The sequence below is a fragment of the Equus quagga genome, chromosome 4 (assembly GCF_021613505.1).
Source record: "Equus quagga isolate Etosha38 chromosome 4, UCLA_HA_Equagga_1.0, whole genome shotgun sequence".
Lineage (NCBI taxonomy): Eukaryota > Metazoa > Chordata > Mammalia > Perissodactyla > Equidae > Equus > Equus quagga.
Window position 1 is genome coordinate 84,533,173 of NC_060270.1, and position 17,058 is coordinate 84,550,230.

General features: G+C 34.8%; 1 protein-coding gene across 1 annotated transcript in view; it reads right to left on the minus strand.

Moving 5' to 3' along the window:
* LRP1B (LDL receptor related protein 1B) overlaps positions 1-17,058 on the minus strand; it is a 1,825,183-nt gene that overhangs the window by 571,195 nt on the left and 1,236,930 nt on the right. The window contains exons 28-29 of the mRNA XM_046659286.1: positions 11,388-11,519; positions 9,810-10,037 (exon numbers count right to left, since the gene is read on the minus strand). Coding sequence (XP_046515242.1) covers positions 9,810-10,037; positions 11,388-11,519 — 360 coding nt within the window. The remainder of the gene's footprint in view (positions 1-9,809; positions 10,038-11,387; positions 11,520-17,058) is intronic.

Genomic DNA, 17,058 nt, shown 5'->3' on the forward strand with positions numbered 1-17,058 from the left:
GCTGACATATTACTTCTCTCACATATACTTCTTGAGGGCAGGCTTCCAGCTAATTGATCTTTATAGCTCCCCTCTCCAAACGTATACAGCATTGCCTTCAATATAAATATTTTTAATGAATTGAATACATTCATGATGTGAATGATCTATAATTTTAAGGATATGTGAGCTGAGCTAGAAATATCAGATATAAGGTCCTCAAGTTTATTGTCAGGAGTACATATCTAAACACATACTCAGGCAATCTGAATTCTCTTTCTCTATCCTTATCTTTTTTCTGTCCCCTTGACTGAAGTTTCTAATTGTCAGCTTTATGTCTAAAATGAAACTCATGTCTTTTTTGACCATCACTAATGCCCATGTCTGATTGTTTTAGAGTCCCTGGTAAATTCGCCATAAGCAGGGTTGGGGAGGGGGGGTGTAAATGCTGCCATATGTTTAATGATATTTTTCTTTCCTTGATAAAATATTGAAATAATAAATTCTGACTCTTAACTCTTGTTTTCAAGGAAGTCAGACCAAGACCTCCGAGTAAGTTTCTCAGAAAGTTCAATTTTCTATTTCTAGGGACTCATTTCTTGAACTAAGGCAGATTAGATATTCTGAAAAGACTTTCATTGCCACAAAATTCCCTGATGAGTGATAAATTGTAACTTTTAAATGCATTGTTGAGATCACAAGACAGACAGGAAAATCTCCAAGGGCTAACACACTAGTATGTTAGCTAAAGCCATAAAGGAAGGCAAATGAGCATACAGAGACTGGTGCAGCCACAGGGACAAAAACTTGTAATGAGAATCTAGAGATTCATGGATTATTAGTTAGTGCAAGAGGGTTCAGTCCTTAACCTTATGAAGAGTAGGAGAGCTAAATAAGAACAATCTCATGTACACCGGAAGAGTCTACAGCCCCAGTGGTACGTGAGTGGGAAAAAAATCTGGCTAATGCTTAAAAAGAAGAATAATTAACAAAAACAAAACTTATTTTTCTCTGTCCTTTCTCTGGGTACACACAGAGAAAATTTCTAAGCATAGGCCTACACTCTTGGGCAAAAGATTACTAGTTTATGAACAAGGTATCCACTGGTTGGGTAGGGGAGAAATCAAATTAAAGTGATTTCTGGCTTATAGTCATTCCTTCTCCCTCCAGCAGAAGCAAATATACATCCTCTATGGCAGAAAAAAATTCCTCAGCATAGGCCCTCAGAATTTCTATAGATTGAGTTCATTCTCATAATACATGGGAACAAAAATTAAAACACACACAAAGAAATGAAACATAAGAGCAAGAGTAAAAAGAAAAATGAACAACAGATTTGAACCTCCAAAGCCCATATGTTTTAAAATTATTATGTGTAAGATAAAAAGAAAATGAGGGCATATTTTATTTATTTATTTTTATTTTGAGGATGTTTAGCCCTGAGCTAACATCCGCTACCAATCCTTTTCTTTTTTCTGAGGAAGATTGGCCCTGAGCTAACATCTATTTCCATCTTCCTCTATTTTATATGTGGGATGCCTGCTACAGCATGGCTTGATAAATGGTGCATAGGTTTGCGTCTGGGATCAGAACCAGTGAACCCCGGGCTGCTGAAGCAGAGTGCGCAGACTTAACCTCTACGCCACTGGGCTGGCCCTGAGTGGAACGTTTTAAAGGAAAAAAAATAAGCTTTGAAATAATAAGCAAGGTGCAATGATTTACTTAAAAAAGACTCCTCTTGGAAGATATAAACAAAAGCCAAAAATAACTTTTGAATATTAAAAAAATAATTCATTAGATGGACTAACCTGCAGCTTAGACACAGTTCAACTAATGAACTGCAAGACAAACTGAAGGAAGTTAGCCAGGGCCATCAAAGAGAAACAAAAAGATTAAGTGAGTTGGAGATTAGAATGAATAGTTTAGAACTGTTCAGAGTTTCCAAAGGAGGGAATAGACAGACTAGGTTGGAGAAAATGGTCAGAGAGAATATTTGAGGGTTCTTTGCTCCCCAGGCTGATGAAAGACATGACTTCATAGGAGGCACAACAGCTTCTAGGTGGCTAAATAAAAAATATTGTCATGAAAACAAAAAAAAAGATGTTAAAAGCAGGTAGAGAGAAAAGACGCAACACCAACAATTTGATGACAATTAGACAAACATGGAGATTCTCAACAGCAATAAGAGATGCCAAAAGATAGCGGAGTAATATCTGGGAAGGATTGAGAGAAAATAACTTTGAACTTATAATTTATTCTCCACAAAATTATCTTTCAAACTATACCTCAACAACAAAAAGACAAACAATTTGATTAAAAAATGGGCAAAGGATTTGAATAGACATTTCTGCAAAGCAGATATAGAAATAGCCAATAAGAACATGAAAGGATGCTCAACATCACTAATCATTAGGGAAATGTAAATCAAAACCACAATTAGATGCCACCTCACGTCCATTAGGGTGGCTACTATAAAAAACAAAAGAGAAAAACAGAAAATAAGTGTTGACAAAGATGTGGAGAAATCAGAACCTTTGTGCACTGTTGGTGGAAATGTAAAATGGTGTAGCCTTTGTGGGAAACAGTACAGCAGTTCCTCAAAAAGTTAAAAATAGAATTATCATATGATCCAGCCATCCCGCTTTTGAATATAAACCCAAAAGAATTGAAAGCAGGGTCTCGAAAAGATATTTGTACACCTATGTTCACAACAGCCTTATTCACAATAACCAAAAGGTGGAAACAACTCACATGTCCATCGATGGATGAATGTATAAACAAACTGTGATACATACATACAATAGAATGTTATTCAGCCCTAAAAAGAAAGGAGATTCTGACACATGCTACAATATAGATGAACTTTGAAAACATCATGCCAAGTGAAATAAGCATTCATAAAAAAAGACAAATATTTGATTCCACTTAACTACTTCCATTAACTACTCTAGGTACCTAGAGTAGTTGAATTCATAGCCACAGAAACTAGAATGTTGGTTGCCAGGATCTGGGGGGAGGGGAGCATGGGGAGTTATTGTTTAGTGGATATAGAGTTTCAGTTTTGCAAGATGAGTAGAGTTCTGGAGAAACTAAAGGAACTAAGCTAAAGGAACATTAAAGCTTATAACTCAGGGAGAAGAAAAATGGTTCCAGAAAATAGGCCTTAGATGAAAGGAGGATTGGCAGTAAGCACACAAATTAGTTAACATGTAGATAAATCTAAGTGAAAAAGGACTGGTTGTCAATTCTCTGCTTGTGAGGTCTCTTTTATTTTATTTTTTCCTATGAAGTGAACCTGCTGACACCAGCATCTCGAGGGTAGGCACAAAGGCTCTTGCCTGCAATCAGGCATGCCCTCAAAGGAGGAGGGGATCCCAACTCATAACTTTCTGAGGGCAGATATAGTTACATGTGACCAAAACTGATTTGAGGTGGGTTTCAAGGCAATTATTTATCTGTTCTCAAGAGCAAAGTTTAAAAAAGCAAATTGGGAGCCAGCCCTGATGGCCTAGTGGTTAAAGTTCGGCATGCTCTGCTTTGGTGGTTTGGGTTCCCGGGCACCGAACCACACCACTCCTCTGTCAGTAGCTGTGCTGTGGTGGTGGCTCACATAGAAGAACTAGAAGGACTCACAACTAAAATATACAACTATGTACTGGGGCTTTGGGGAGGAAAAAAAAAATAGAGAAAGGAAGACTGGCAACAGGTGTTAGCTCAGAGAAAATCTTTCCCAGCAAAAAAAAAAGCAAATTGATAACATTTTTGAAAAGCTTTCCCAAGAGAACTTTGTAAATATTAAATATTCCATTATTCCATTTGTTGCAATTATGAGAAACTGTAAACATACAAACATGTATATGTTACTAAAAGACAGAGTATACAAATTAATGAAACATACATAAATCCATGATCAAGCTTAAGAAATAGAACATTTCAAATACTTGAGGAGCCTTCTATGCTCACCCTCACCTCTACGCCTCTCCAACTTTGAACAATTTAGTGTTTATCACTGTTTTGGTTTTGTCAGTTTTAACAGATACGTATGTATCCCAAATCAATACTTTTTTTTCTAGAGGATAAAGGGGCAGAATTATAACTTTTTGACTAATCTTCTTATCTCTTAATGTCCTAAATGTATGATTACTCCTATCTTAGAGAAACAACGCACTGCTGACTTCGGAAACTGTCTGAAGCAAGCCTTCTTCTTCTATTTTCATCTGGATCGATGTCTCCAACATCCTTCCAATTATCTGGTCAACTTCACCTCTCTCTCAGTCATCAGGTTCAATTACTTCCACATCTACCATGCCCGTGGTATCTGTCACTTTCTTATACATCTCATTGTTCTAGTCTAATTTCTGTTTCAGATTTAGAACGTTTCTATAACTTTTTAATTGTATCCTTGTCTATAATTTCTCACTTCTCCAATTTATCTTTCAGATTTCCATCTTATTTATCTTCAAAAGAGTTTGAGTCCTCTATACCCATCTGTAAAAGTCTTCAGTGGCTTCCCATTGCCCTGAGGAAAAAAAATACAAAACAACTCCTCACCCTGGCATAAGACCCTCTGATCTGCTGTCACATTAACCTTCTAGTTTACTCTTCTACAAGTCCAGCCAGCCCTCACTACTTGCTTCTCTTTACATATCAAGTGACCAGACCTTTGTGCCCACTGATAACTCAACCTGGATTGATCTTGCTAGCATTTCTCTCCAAGGCCTAGTTTGACTACTACCTCCCAAGTGAGCACTTTGCTAATCCCATGTAAGAACTCAACACTCCTTGTGCTAATTTTCTCAGAAGTGGCTTACACTCTCATTAAACTCCTTATTTCATTTAGCCTTATATTTTGATTAGTTTTTTTACATCTCACTCTTTCACCAGAGGTGAAGCTCCTTGAGGTTATGCACAGTTGGTTTAAATAACAGCCATCCTGCACCCACCAAATGTCTCAGATACAGAATCTAGAATATGGTGGGAAAAAAAAAAGGCCTATGGAATAATATAAAATAGAATTTCTAACCTTCTAACAAAAGATAGGAGAAGAAACATAGGAAGTATGACTCATTTAGGACCCATTGCTATAGATACATAGTTCTCAGAGGAATGGCATTTAAGGGTGTGGTTTTTTCCTTTCTTTCTTTTCTTTTCTCTTTTTTAAATCACAGATGTTGACATTCTTACACCAAAAGGCTTCCTGGGTGAAAATGAAAATTGAAAATCCTATTTAGAAATAGGCAAAACAACAGATGTTCCCTATCCAAACTTTCTACTTTAATTCAAGGCTTGTTTCCAAAATCTAGATCTCACTGTTATTACTGACCTGTTTATATTTCTCTCATTCTCTCTGGACCAATTTTCACAATAGTTTTTATTTTCTAAGCATTTTTATTACTGGGTAAAATTAAATATGGTGTCTTGCAAAATAGAGGGAATGAATGAATCTTTAGTACTCACTGGCAAAATAATTGTTGACAGAAGTGGATAATAATTTCAAGTACTAATGGAAATCTACTCGGAAATAAGTCCAATTAGATTCAAAATGTCATTGAGAATTAAATTTTATATAGCAGCAATGTGATCAAAAGATCTGCATTTAAAATGGTTTATATTTTTGTAGTTAAAAAAGCATATAATTATATGATAATTTCCTACTACATAAGAGAGTGCTCTTTACAGAAATAAACAGATATATTTCTCATTTATATTCATCTTCCTTTTATCCATTTTAGCTTCTGCTTAATTCAACCTAACAGTCCAGTTCATACAGATAGTAGACGGTAGTACTGAAAAAACACTTTGCTCAAGCAATTGTACTTGCCCAAAGTTGAGTCCTTAATTTTCCAAAGATGAACAATTTATACTTTGCCCTAGAATAATCAGATGATACATCAGGGGTCTTTTGCGATAAAAAATCAGATTCTATTGACAGTAGCCTGGAATCTAATAAAGCTGCCAACATATCTCTAAAAGCTTTTCCATATATTTTAGAATAAACAATAAAATCATTGGCAAGGAGATGGAAAACCCCCTATAGTTCACCTGGGTACTACCAGATGAACTCTGCAGAGTACGCTGAGTGTATGTTAAGTGAACACTGGAAAGGAACGTTCTGCACAAACCGTGTGGTTATAGTAAAACTTCCGCTCTCCACCTTGCTGAGGTTCCTTATTTGTAAAAGAAAGGGACACTTAGTGAAAAAGAGCATAGCTTTGGAGTCAAAAGGCCTGAATCCAAAATTGGATAAACAAAACTGTAATAGCAAAGTTCTGTAATTTCCTAGCTGGGCAAATCTGAACAAATGCTTCCTCATCTTCAAAAGCAAAAAGTAACATTTACCACAAAGCACTGTATGAGGAATAAATGATGCATAAAATAAAATAAGCGTAGATACAAACGTGAAAAGTCAACTATATTACTCCTGGCTTAGATTGGAAATCTTAATGTCCCTTTTTTTCCTTACTATGTTTATTGCAAGCAGTACTTTAGAGCTTTGGGGGCAATCTTTTATCCAATAAGGTATAATTCTGGGCAGTATATGAGTACTTAGGAGGGGCAATTGAGCTTAAAAGGGGAACCCCCAGCCACTTGGGATGAAGTTCCAAGTCCTCTTATTGTACAGTAATGAGGATGACAGGAGCTATAAACGTATAGTCCTGAGTCTGAATTTGTTTCCTTCATTTCCTCACTTCGATTTTTAAGGCAGAGTTATAGCTTCAGTGAACTTAAAGTTTTCTCATCTGCAAAAGGGAAATAATTAATAATAGGTTTGCAAAGATTAAATAAGTTAATGGTACTTGTCACATTAATGACAGCTAATATTACTCATTATTTCAGAAAAATAAAACTGAGAGCATGAATAATTGAAAGATATTTGGACCAAGCAGTGACTCAAATACAAGAATTGATTACCATCAGAGAGTAGGGCTGCAGACCACTGGCAAGAACATTTGCCATGAATTGTTATCGTTGTTTATTTTTTCTGAAAATTAATTTACCTTTGGTTTTTGTGAAAGAGGCAAATATATGTACATATATATAAAATATATAAACATGAGTAAATACTTGTTAATTTATACAATGAATGTGCCTATAGTCATGTATTAGTATTTATCCTTATAATAAAGTGTAACTGCTACAAGTCACTTTAACCAATAGCTGATGTGGGTAGTACATGACTTAAGAGCAGTTTAGTGTTTCAGGATATGGAGAAAGTCAGGGCAGGCAGACTATTTGAAAGCTTGGCCCAAAGAGCCTCAGGATTTTCCCCAGAAAATGATCTGCTTGGAAGAAAACCATAAGAGCTGGTTGGGGTAATGGATAGATTTGGGGCCTGATTTTTGAAGCTGGTTTCATGTTAGATTTACACTAAGGAAGGTAAGGAAGGAAAGAGTCTTTCAAGAAAAAGTCCAGTAGAGGGAGGACAGTGAAGAGAGAAAATAAATAGGGCAACAGTGTAAGAAGTAAGAGAAGGGTCAGAGAGTCATTCATAGAGAATCCAAAGATGAAACGATAAAATAAAGTACAATTACTGGTAGGATTTGAGATACTCTGATGAGTTCAGAAGCTGAACTGTCAAAAGTTCATCTCAAGTTTTTCTATTAGTGGAAAGATGTATCAGTCCTTAACAAGGTTTCCTTCTGGAAGAAAGGGAAAAGCAACATTATTCAGCTTGTGGGGTTGCCAGAAATGAAAGAGTTATCTTTGAATAATGCCTATTCCTCAACCTTCATATCCAATTAATTAAGTTCCTTTATATTTTTACTCTTTTGTATCTCTATAATCTTCCCACATTTCTCTCTCTATTGTTTCTACTCAAGTCCAGGCTTCTGTCATCTCTTACTAAAACCACTACAGCAGCCAACTAACTTGTCTCCCAGAGTCCTCTGCTCACCCACCCCCAACCCCAGACTTTCTCCAGTTTTCTACTAAGCATAATAGCTAGAGTGATCTTTCCCAAAGGCAAAGTTAATCATGTAGTGCGCCCTCCTTAAAATGCTTCCTTTCCTTAGTTCCCATTATCTTTAGCATTAACATAAAAATCAACTATTTATCCTTAAAGGATGGCATGATTCGGTTTCTATTTCTGTAGCTCCATCAGCTAGTATAGCGTATATCTCTTGTTCTGCGTTCCTTACTATTCAGTCTACATTGGTTTCCTTTCAATTTTTCTCATATAGAAAAATATTTCAATATTTGTCAAAGTTACTGACTTAACAATTACTTATCCTAATGAGTATTATTAGTGAGAAAATATTATTGCTCAATTTTTGGTTAATCATAAATAGAGTCTGCTAAATAGAAATAAGTCTTTATGATTTTCTCAAAGATAAACTCACCAAATTACCACTAATTATCAATCTATAATTAGAGACAGAAAATTGTCCCCTAAGTTTTTTGAGGTAGAACGTCTTTTACTTTATACAATTCATAGGCTCTTTTGGGAAGTATTTCGCATTCATGATAAAAGTGTTTGAACAATTTTTTATTAGACTTCGATGAATTTCTTGTGAGAAGATTGCCTAACTGCCTATCAGTTTGGGGAGGCACCTAATATCCTTAAACTGGTCTCTCAAGGGTTTTAATGACCATTAACCAGGCATTCTTTATAAATCTAGTCTAACAATGATTATCTAACAATTTTTCCTCCACGCCTATAAAGAATCCTGTACAAAGAGGAAATCTTTGCATTAGCTTTTTTAGAAAAGGCTCTTCTCTTATGGCAAGTTTGAAATAAATATTTGAACAAGCTTATAACCAATTCATTCAAGTTGCTTTACCAGCACTAACTTGAGGTGGGTAAAGAGCTAGTATAAATAAATACAAGAGTACTTTAGTGGTCAAATACTCTCAGATCTCCTAGTGGTACTCAAGCCAGCCTTCTAGTATTGTGTGTGGAAACTCTTGAAAAACACTGAACTTAAAAGCTGTACTTATTGCTTTCATTAAAAGATTGATCAATGCTCAAATAAGGGCTGAAATTAAGCTTTCAGTATGCTTCAAGGAGTTTATATATCTATATGGATTACTGATTACCCTTTCCTCCACCCTCCTCCAAATCACTCTATCATGCTTAGGGGGGCATCGAGTTGGTGAGAAATTATGTCTTGTTTGGTTTTGAGGTCATGGCAAACAGCAGTTGCTCAATTAAGATTCATTCAATAAGCTAATAACTAATCCAGAAATCACAATATACCAAAATTTAAGCAATTTTTGCTTAGGGTAATGCAATGCTAAATATTTAGAGTTCAACAACCTCATTTATATGTATGTCTCGTTTTAGCTATGTTTTCCACTTTCAGAAAAATTGCTCTTTTTTTTAATGGTTAATTCAACAACATTTACTGAAAACCTACGGTTCAAACTTCTTGGCTCAGGAGGTGCTAAGAACAGGTTCTCTGTCTTATTTGTGTAGTCTGGTTCTGTAGAAACATGGGCAAAAGGAAGTTGATAATAAACTTGAGTCATAGGGGGAAACCAAACCTTTCAAATAACCTATATTTTCTCTTTGCAAATATAACTATTTCCCCATCAGCAAAAAGGAGTCTTCAAATCTGTTTATTTAGAAATCTATAAATTTTAAGGAGATTTGTTCTGAAATTTTTTCTTCTTGTGAAATTAAATTTCTAGTTTTCAAGACTACTATGTGCAACATAATTATAGCATTCTGCAATTGTTAGGATGTAGCATATTATTAAATCTGTGAGTAATTAATTCCCACTTTCAATTAACATAGAAGTGGATAATAGAAAAAAGAATATAAAAGAGACGTGATTATTACAAATTGAATAACAAATATTTTTTAAAGTTGTAACATGCAAATCTGTTACCTCTTGAAATAACAGTTTCTAACCCAGTTCCGTTAATAAAGGCCCGTTTAATGGTTTGTGTTTTAATATCTGTCCAGTATAAACGTTCTTCAGATGCATCGAAGTCTATCACAGTAACGTCATCAATATCAGGGACTGTAAAGGCCGTGATAAAGTTAAAATATGGATTATCAATATCCACTCCTCTGATTTCAGAACGCCTTGCATAAAGAAGAAATTTTTTCATTTCTAGAAAAGAAACAGAAACAAATGTTTTTGCCTTACAAGCTTGGCAAGTTTGAAGCAGTCTAGAAACTCTAAAATGCTACTTGTTCATGCTTTAATAGATTTTTAACCCCAGAAAGTCATAATCAACATTTGACGGAAACATTAATGAAGACATTTTTTTACCTCTTTTTAAATTACTTAATAGAAACAAATAAAAAAGTTAGAATCATTGTTATTGTTTTTCTTTATTTAGAAATGCCAAGAAATTCTCAGTAATTGGTTTGATCTTAGAATTTCAAACAATCTTGCTAAAATACATGAACTCTACAAATGTCAAATGACCATAGTATTTGTTTTTTGTACATAATTGTAACAATATCACATTGCATTGAATGCTTTTTGAAGGAATCTAAGAACATTTTTCTTATACTATCTTTGAATAAAATGAAATTAAATATTGCTCTTAAAAATCATGTTCATGTTTTCCCTATCAAAATTAGGGTTCAGATAATGTTAAAGTAAGCTGTATTGTAAATTTTTGTAAATCTGTAGTAACTAACATTATGAGGTATTGCATCATTTTTACTTCCATAGGTACCATTCTTGCACTGAAATATTAGTAGATTAAATAGATAGGAGTCACAGATATTCTACTCTTTCATTTTTATTTTTGGGGTTATTGTTATTTGAGATATGCTATGATTGTATAATAATGATAAAATCTACAAGTGCCTAAATTCCTGAGTTAAGATTTTGTGAGTACATTTTTTTCTGTCTTTAAAAGTAATTGCTTTGCAAATAGACAAAAACAATTCAAAATTAAAACAAAACAAACCAGAAAACCGCCATAGTCTGATTTTCATTCACAAATTCTTTTTATAGTTTAAATGTGCTGTTTACATATTTTTTACAAATCTTTCAAAGTTACATATTTTACTTCATTTTTTTCCTCCTTCAAGTTGATAATCCTCTACAAAATGATGCTAAACTGACTCCAGAAGAGCAGGAGGAGATTAAAGCTGTTAAGTACCTCTTTGTTATGTAGGTTACCTACATCATCATTTTCTGATGATGCGCTTTCACTTACAAATCTCCCTGTTTTGTACAGATAAATTCTGCTAACACACCAAATAAGAAAGTTGCAAGAAAAAATGAATAAGGTAATAAATAGCAAAGTGCAGCATGTCATTTAAAGAATTTGTCAGTCTCCCCAAAAGTAGATGAATCATCAATGCTCTAGAAATAGCACCACCTCGAATGTTTTTAAGGACACTCAAAACCTCTTCTGCTTTATTTTGAGGAAAATCTGAATGCTAATACAATTTGAGAGAATTCAATTTGAATTTTAGATAAGAACTTTAACAAATTTACCATAGCAGGTCTTCTTGTCGGAGGAAAGCTTCATCAAGTGGGGACATGCACACGCGGCACTCCTGTTATGATGGATCAGACACAGGTGAGAGCAGGGCCCTCTGCCATCATTAGCTGCACAGGGATTGGGAGCTGTAATTACACAGTGAAATATTAACAATAAAGAAGGAAAAATATATTAGGGAACCTCTGAGTTTGACAAGGGTTATTCACTTAATGATTCAAAGTGAAGTTCTCTACATAGCACCCATTACTAGGGTGATTAATATGACAATAATAGACAATCATACACAGCAATTACACTAATAAAAACATTTTTCCTCCTCAAAGATAACTAAGATAACTCCCTCAATTTTCACTAAGATGAATGGTATGCATCCTATTGCCTCAGAAGCAAAGGTTTCTTTAAGCATTTAGTCTGAGAAACAACTAGGAGTAATTATTAAATTTACTATATAATAAACTCAAGTAGACTATAATCCAGGCATTGGGAGTTCCAAGGGATGTTGTTATTTTTCTAATCTATCATATAGACTCCCTTATTGCCTTAGCACAACACTCCTAAAGGTTTCCCTAGGAAACTGCTGTTACATATATATCCTTCCTTCAGGCTATCTCCTGTTTTTCAAATCAGAGGTCTATGTGAAAAAATGTTTGTCTTTTGTTACTAAGACATGTGCTTCTTCAGTTTTTTTTCTGTATTAACTGATTCCATGGCTAAAGTTTTCTTCACATACACATACTTACTAAATTCTATTGTATAAATAACTTGTGACATGTTCAAATTTAGAATGGAATATTAAATTTTGCAGTTCAATGTCATTCTCTTATTTTTTATGTTTCTTGTCTGTCATCATGCCTTTCCCGTAAGATTTTAATCTCAACTGATCAATAACTATTTTCTTAAATCTTATTTTTACAGAGCCTATCTAGTAGAATAAAGTCTTTAGAACCAGGCGACTAAATTGAAGGCAGAAAAGAGTTACATCCTCTGATCCCACTAGTAATATTTGAGTTTTCATCTAATGACATCTTCCTAACAGGTGGACCTATTGCTCAGAGCAGTTAATATCTGTCCTGTGGAGTTTTAAAGCACAAAGAATAAAAAGCAATGGGCTATAATAAATTGTAGAGGATATGAGAATTAACTGAATTTGATAATACTCAGTGTGGCTTTTGGCAGTCTTTAGCATCCTTCCCCCAAGGTTATAAAAATAATCCATGTCCTTCCATTTGATTAAAAAATAAATAAACAAAAGGAAATGAAAGGCTCAGAAACATTTTCCCAAGAAAATCAATTAAAAACAAAAACTCTTAGAAAAGAGTGGAAGCTAAAGTCTGGAGATTCCTTAGGAATACAAGTTCCTCCATCACATGGAGTAAGTGCCACATATTCCACTTTCTTCCCTTTTAACTTCATCTAGTATAACTGAAGTCCCCAAGGAATTCCAGATTAGAGAAGCAAGAGGGCAGGTGTGAAGGTTATTGAGGAGGAAAGGTGTTGCAGGAGAGCAGGTGGAATGAAGGAGAGGCACGGTTGGAGAACTATTAGGTGCCTAGAGTCAGGGTTACCTAACTGTGGTAGACAGAAAGAACAAACTCAGTCTTCAACACTTGAAAAAAAGAAGAGGATGAGGAAGAAGAAGAAAAACAGAATGAATAAAGAGGAGTAAAGGAGGAAGAGGGAGGAGAAATCTAGTTAAAAACATTGACATGGAGTCGGCCCAGTGGTGGAGTGGTTAAGTTTGTGCGCTCTGCTTCAGCAGCCCAGGGTTCACAGGATCAAATCCTGGGCTCAGATCTAGCACCACTTGTCAAGCCACACTGTGGCATGAAATAGAGGAAGAGTGGCACAGATGTTAGCTTAGTAACAATCTTCCTCAAGCAAAAAGAGCAAGATTGGTAACAGATGTAAGCTCAGGGGAAATCTTCCTCATCAAAAAAACAAAAACAAAACAAAACAAAAAACCCATTGACATAAGGAATGCTGTTCTCTCAAGGAAATGAAAAGCATAATCCATGACAGTTCATGGATGGGCACTTGGATTTCATTTTGAAGATCACTATTTTTAGCTCTGAATCATACTAGCTCTTCTCAACATCCTATAATTGTGACAAAATACTTTTTAAAAGCAAAGGTATTAAATTTCTATATACATACTAAAGTAAAAAATTATATTGACTTTGTAGCCCAGTAGATGTATTAATGATAACACTGTGATGTAGTAGTCACAATATTTGTGCTTCATAGCATGGAAAATCCACAAAGACATCTTACTTTTCATTTTTATCTCTTCTCACTTTGAAATAATGCTATTAAATCTTTTTGAAGTTTCTTTCTAACCATGCATTTGAACAGATACCTATTTTAATTACCAAATTAAGGAATTTGGTTCACAATAGTCACACTTTAATATAAAGCAAGGATTAGCAAATGGTGACCTCTAAGCCAAATCTGGTCCACTGCTTATTTTTGTAAATAAAGTTTTATTGGCATATAGCTATGCCATTAGTTTTCATATTATCTATGGCTGCTTTCATACTACAAATAGCAGAGGTGAGCAGATTCAGCAGAGACCATATGGCCCACAAAGCCCTAAAATATTTATTATCTGGCTTTTTACAGAAAAGCTTTGCCAACACCTGACATAAAGCAATTAACTACTTTATGAGAAATACTATTGCAAAATCCAATATCAATATGGAGGTTGTAAACTCCTACAAGGCCAAGACTATACCATTTATTTGCATTCAGGAAATGGGAAAACCTGACCAATCAATGGAATGTTATAAGCAATCTTAACAGATGAAATTCAAATACTGCTGTGCAGAGTGGGTTCACTGACAGTTCATATTATCTAAACTCAAGTTGACCAAACAAAGAAACTTAGAGACACATGTAACACCCCTCCTTATATTTATGCATTAAATACATATTTATGAAGCACCTATTTGTTCTGCCTAGCTTTAAGAAGCTGGGATATAACAGTAGACAAGACATAGTTCTTGCACCAAGGGGTTTAAGAGTCTGTACTCTAACCCTATACACCTTTCTCTCCAATTCTATGGTGACTGGCTCAATTTAGTTTCTCCCCATCTCTTGCTTGGGTTGCTGCAGTAACTTTCTAACTAATCTCTTGATCTCTAGTCTCTCACCACTGCATAGTTAGCTTTCTAAAACACAGACTCGATCATATAGCTGCCTTGCTTAAAAACCCTGGATGCCTTCCTACTGTCATTCTCACAGTTTCAATCTTATCTCTTACCATTTTCCCCAAGATTCCCTGGTACTTGCCAGATTGGTCTACCTGCTGTTCTCATTCAACTGCCAGTTTTTTATCTGGATCCACTCTGTTTATTTTTGTTAAAGATGGCATCAGTCTTCGAAACTCAAACTTCAAAGCATCTTTTTCTCTTCTCTTTCATTACCATATTTAATCAGTTGTCAGATTTTCCCTAATATATTTCCTTGTTTGCATTTTTACCTCTCTTCTTCCAATATGAAGTTTTATTTCATCACTTTTATATGACCTCTATGGCCATGTAACTGGAACACTGAGGTATCTCCCAGAATATACCAATCTCTCTCTATAAGATATCAACCTATCTTCCAGGGTCATCTGCCACTTCCCTTCTACAAACACATTATGCACATGCCAATATGGACTGCTCATTGTTCTCTGAAAATCTACAGCTTGTCCTTTTCTGCCTTGACATGATGTACTTTTCTTCCTGTAGAATTTCATCACCAACATCTTTTTGTGTGTGTGAGGAAGATTGGTCTTGAGCTAACATCTCTGCCAATCATCCTCTACTTTTGTTTGTGTGGGATGTCACCACAGCATGGCTTGATGAGTAGTGCTAGGTCTGTGCCCAGGATCTGAACCTGTGAACCCCAGGTCGTTGAAGCAGAGCCTGCGGACTTAACCACTATGCCACTGGGCCAGCCCCACCATCTTTTGATTAACCTTTCTTCGTGAACCAGCTCAAGTTACTTTTCTTCCATAAATCACTTTTCTAAAGGAACCGACTAAGGCTGATTTCTTCCATCACTAAGGATTGGTTTTAATTATTCACTACACAAGACATTAGGCCATTTATTGTTTACTGTCCTGTTTTCTGATTATCTTTGATATTGAAGAGGTTCAGAACAGGTCTCCCCACAATGTGCCACTTTGGCATGTGGGATATTTTGAGCTAAAGGCAATCAAGACCCTGCAGGCTCAAGAGAAATTTTTACCTCTTCCTTAAAGAATTTAAATTGGGGGCCTTGCCCGTAATAAGATTTGTTACCAGAAATAACTATTTAATGACCTACCTGTGCCAGAGAAAACTTCTAATGAGTGAACATCTGCTCTTCTTATTGTCCCATGAATTACCCTCCTCCCCTCTGAAGACTCAGGCCCCTCTCCCATTCCTTAGCTCAATATGGCACATATACCTCATTTTACCTTTTTGTCTCTGACCCTCTCATGTATGAGGGCTTCCTGTATGTATGCAATTAAATTTTACTTTCTCCTATTAATCTGTCTCAATTTAGTTCTTGGACCAGCCAGAGGAAACCAGAAGAGTAGAGAAAAATGTCTTTCTCTTCCACAACATATATTCATATATTTTATATCAGTATAACCAGTGTTTCTAGCTAAATCAGGGGTTGGCAATTTTTTTCTGTAAAAGGCCAGATAGTAAATATTTTCACCTTTGCAGGCCTTATGCCCCTTCATAGCAACTATTCAACTTTGCTACTATAGCACAAAAGCAGCCATAAAACAATATGTAAATCAACGGGCATGTCCATGTTCAAATAAAATAGGCAGATGACTGAATTTAACCTGAGGGCATTAGTTTGTCAACCTTTGAGCTACAGTATAAGTGTTATGCTGGCAAGAACTATGACTTATACACGTACAAATTGTCTTTTCCTAAAATTTGTATACTATCTATTATTGTTAGACTTGAGATATGGACTTATATATGTGTTTTAAAAAGGCAGCAATCTAAAATTTCGAAAGTGAGTCAATCTTCTAAAGGGCATCATAGCTGTAGGTGAAGAGACTAAATAATACATAACTATAATACTTTATAGGAGCACCAAATGTTAATTATGCAATCACACAAGACTGATGTCTGTTCTGTGAAGAAAACACTATGATTACAGATAATTTCATATTTCGTGCAAACTATGTTTAATTATAGTCCATTTCTTACCAGCAAAAAATAAACATGTTAAATACAATTATTTTATCCATTAAATTCAAATAAAATATATGTAAATGTTGATGCAATATAAAATATGTATGACATTTATTTACCTCATATAACTATGCTCAAAGCATAAGAATGCCAGGATACAAATTATTAGATAAGAGGAAGATTTTTCTCCCTCCTATGTAATCATTTTTGATAGTAAGTAATAGTCATCCTGTTCATGAACTTTATCAGTACAAGAATAATCCCTAATAAAATAAAATAATTTATATAGATTATAATAATTTATATATATTATAATTTTCCTTTTAGAAAAGAATTTAATATTTTTAAAGAAAAGAATTTTCAGAAGGATCTTTACAATTAGACACTAATTCCAAATCCTATTTTCCTTTAACAAATATCTTCAAATTATAATTTTAACATTTGATGTTGAAGAACTAGGGTGAATTTCCACACTATA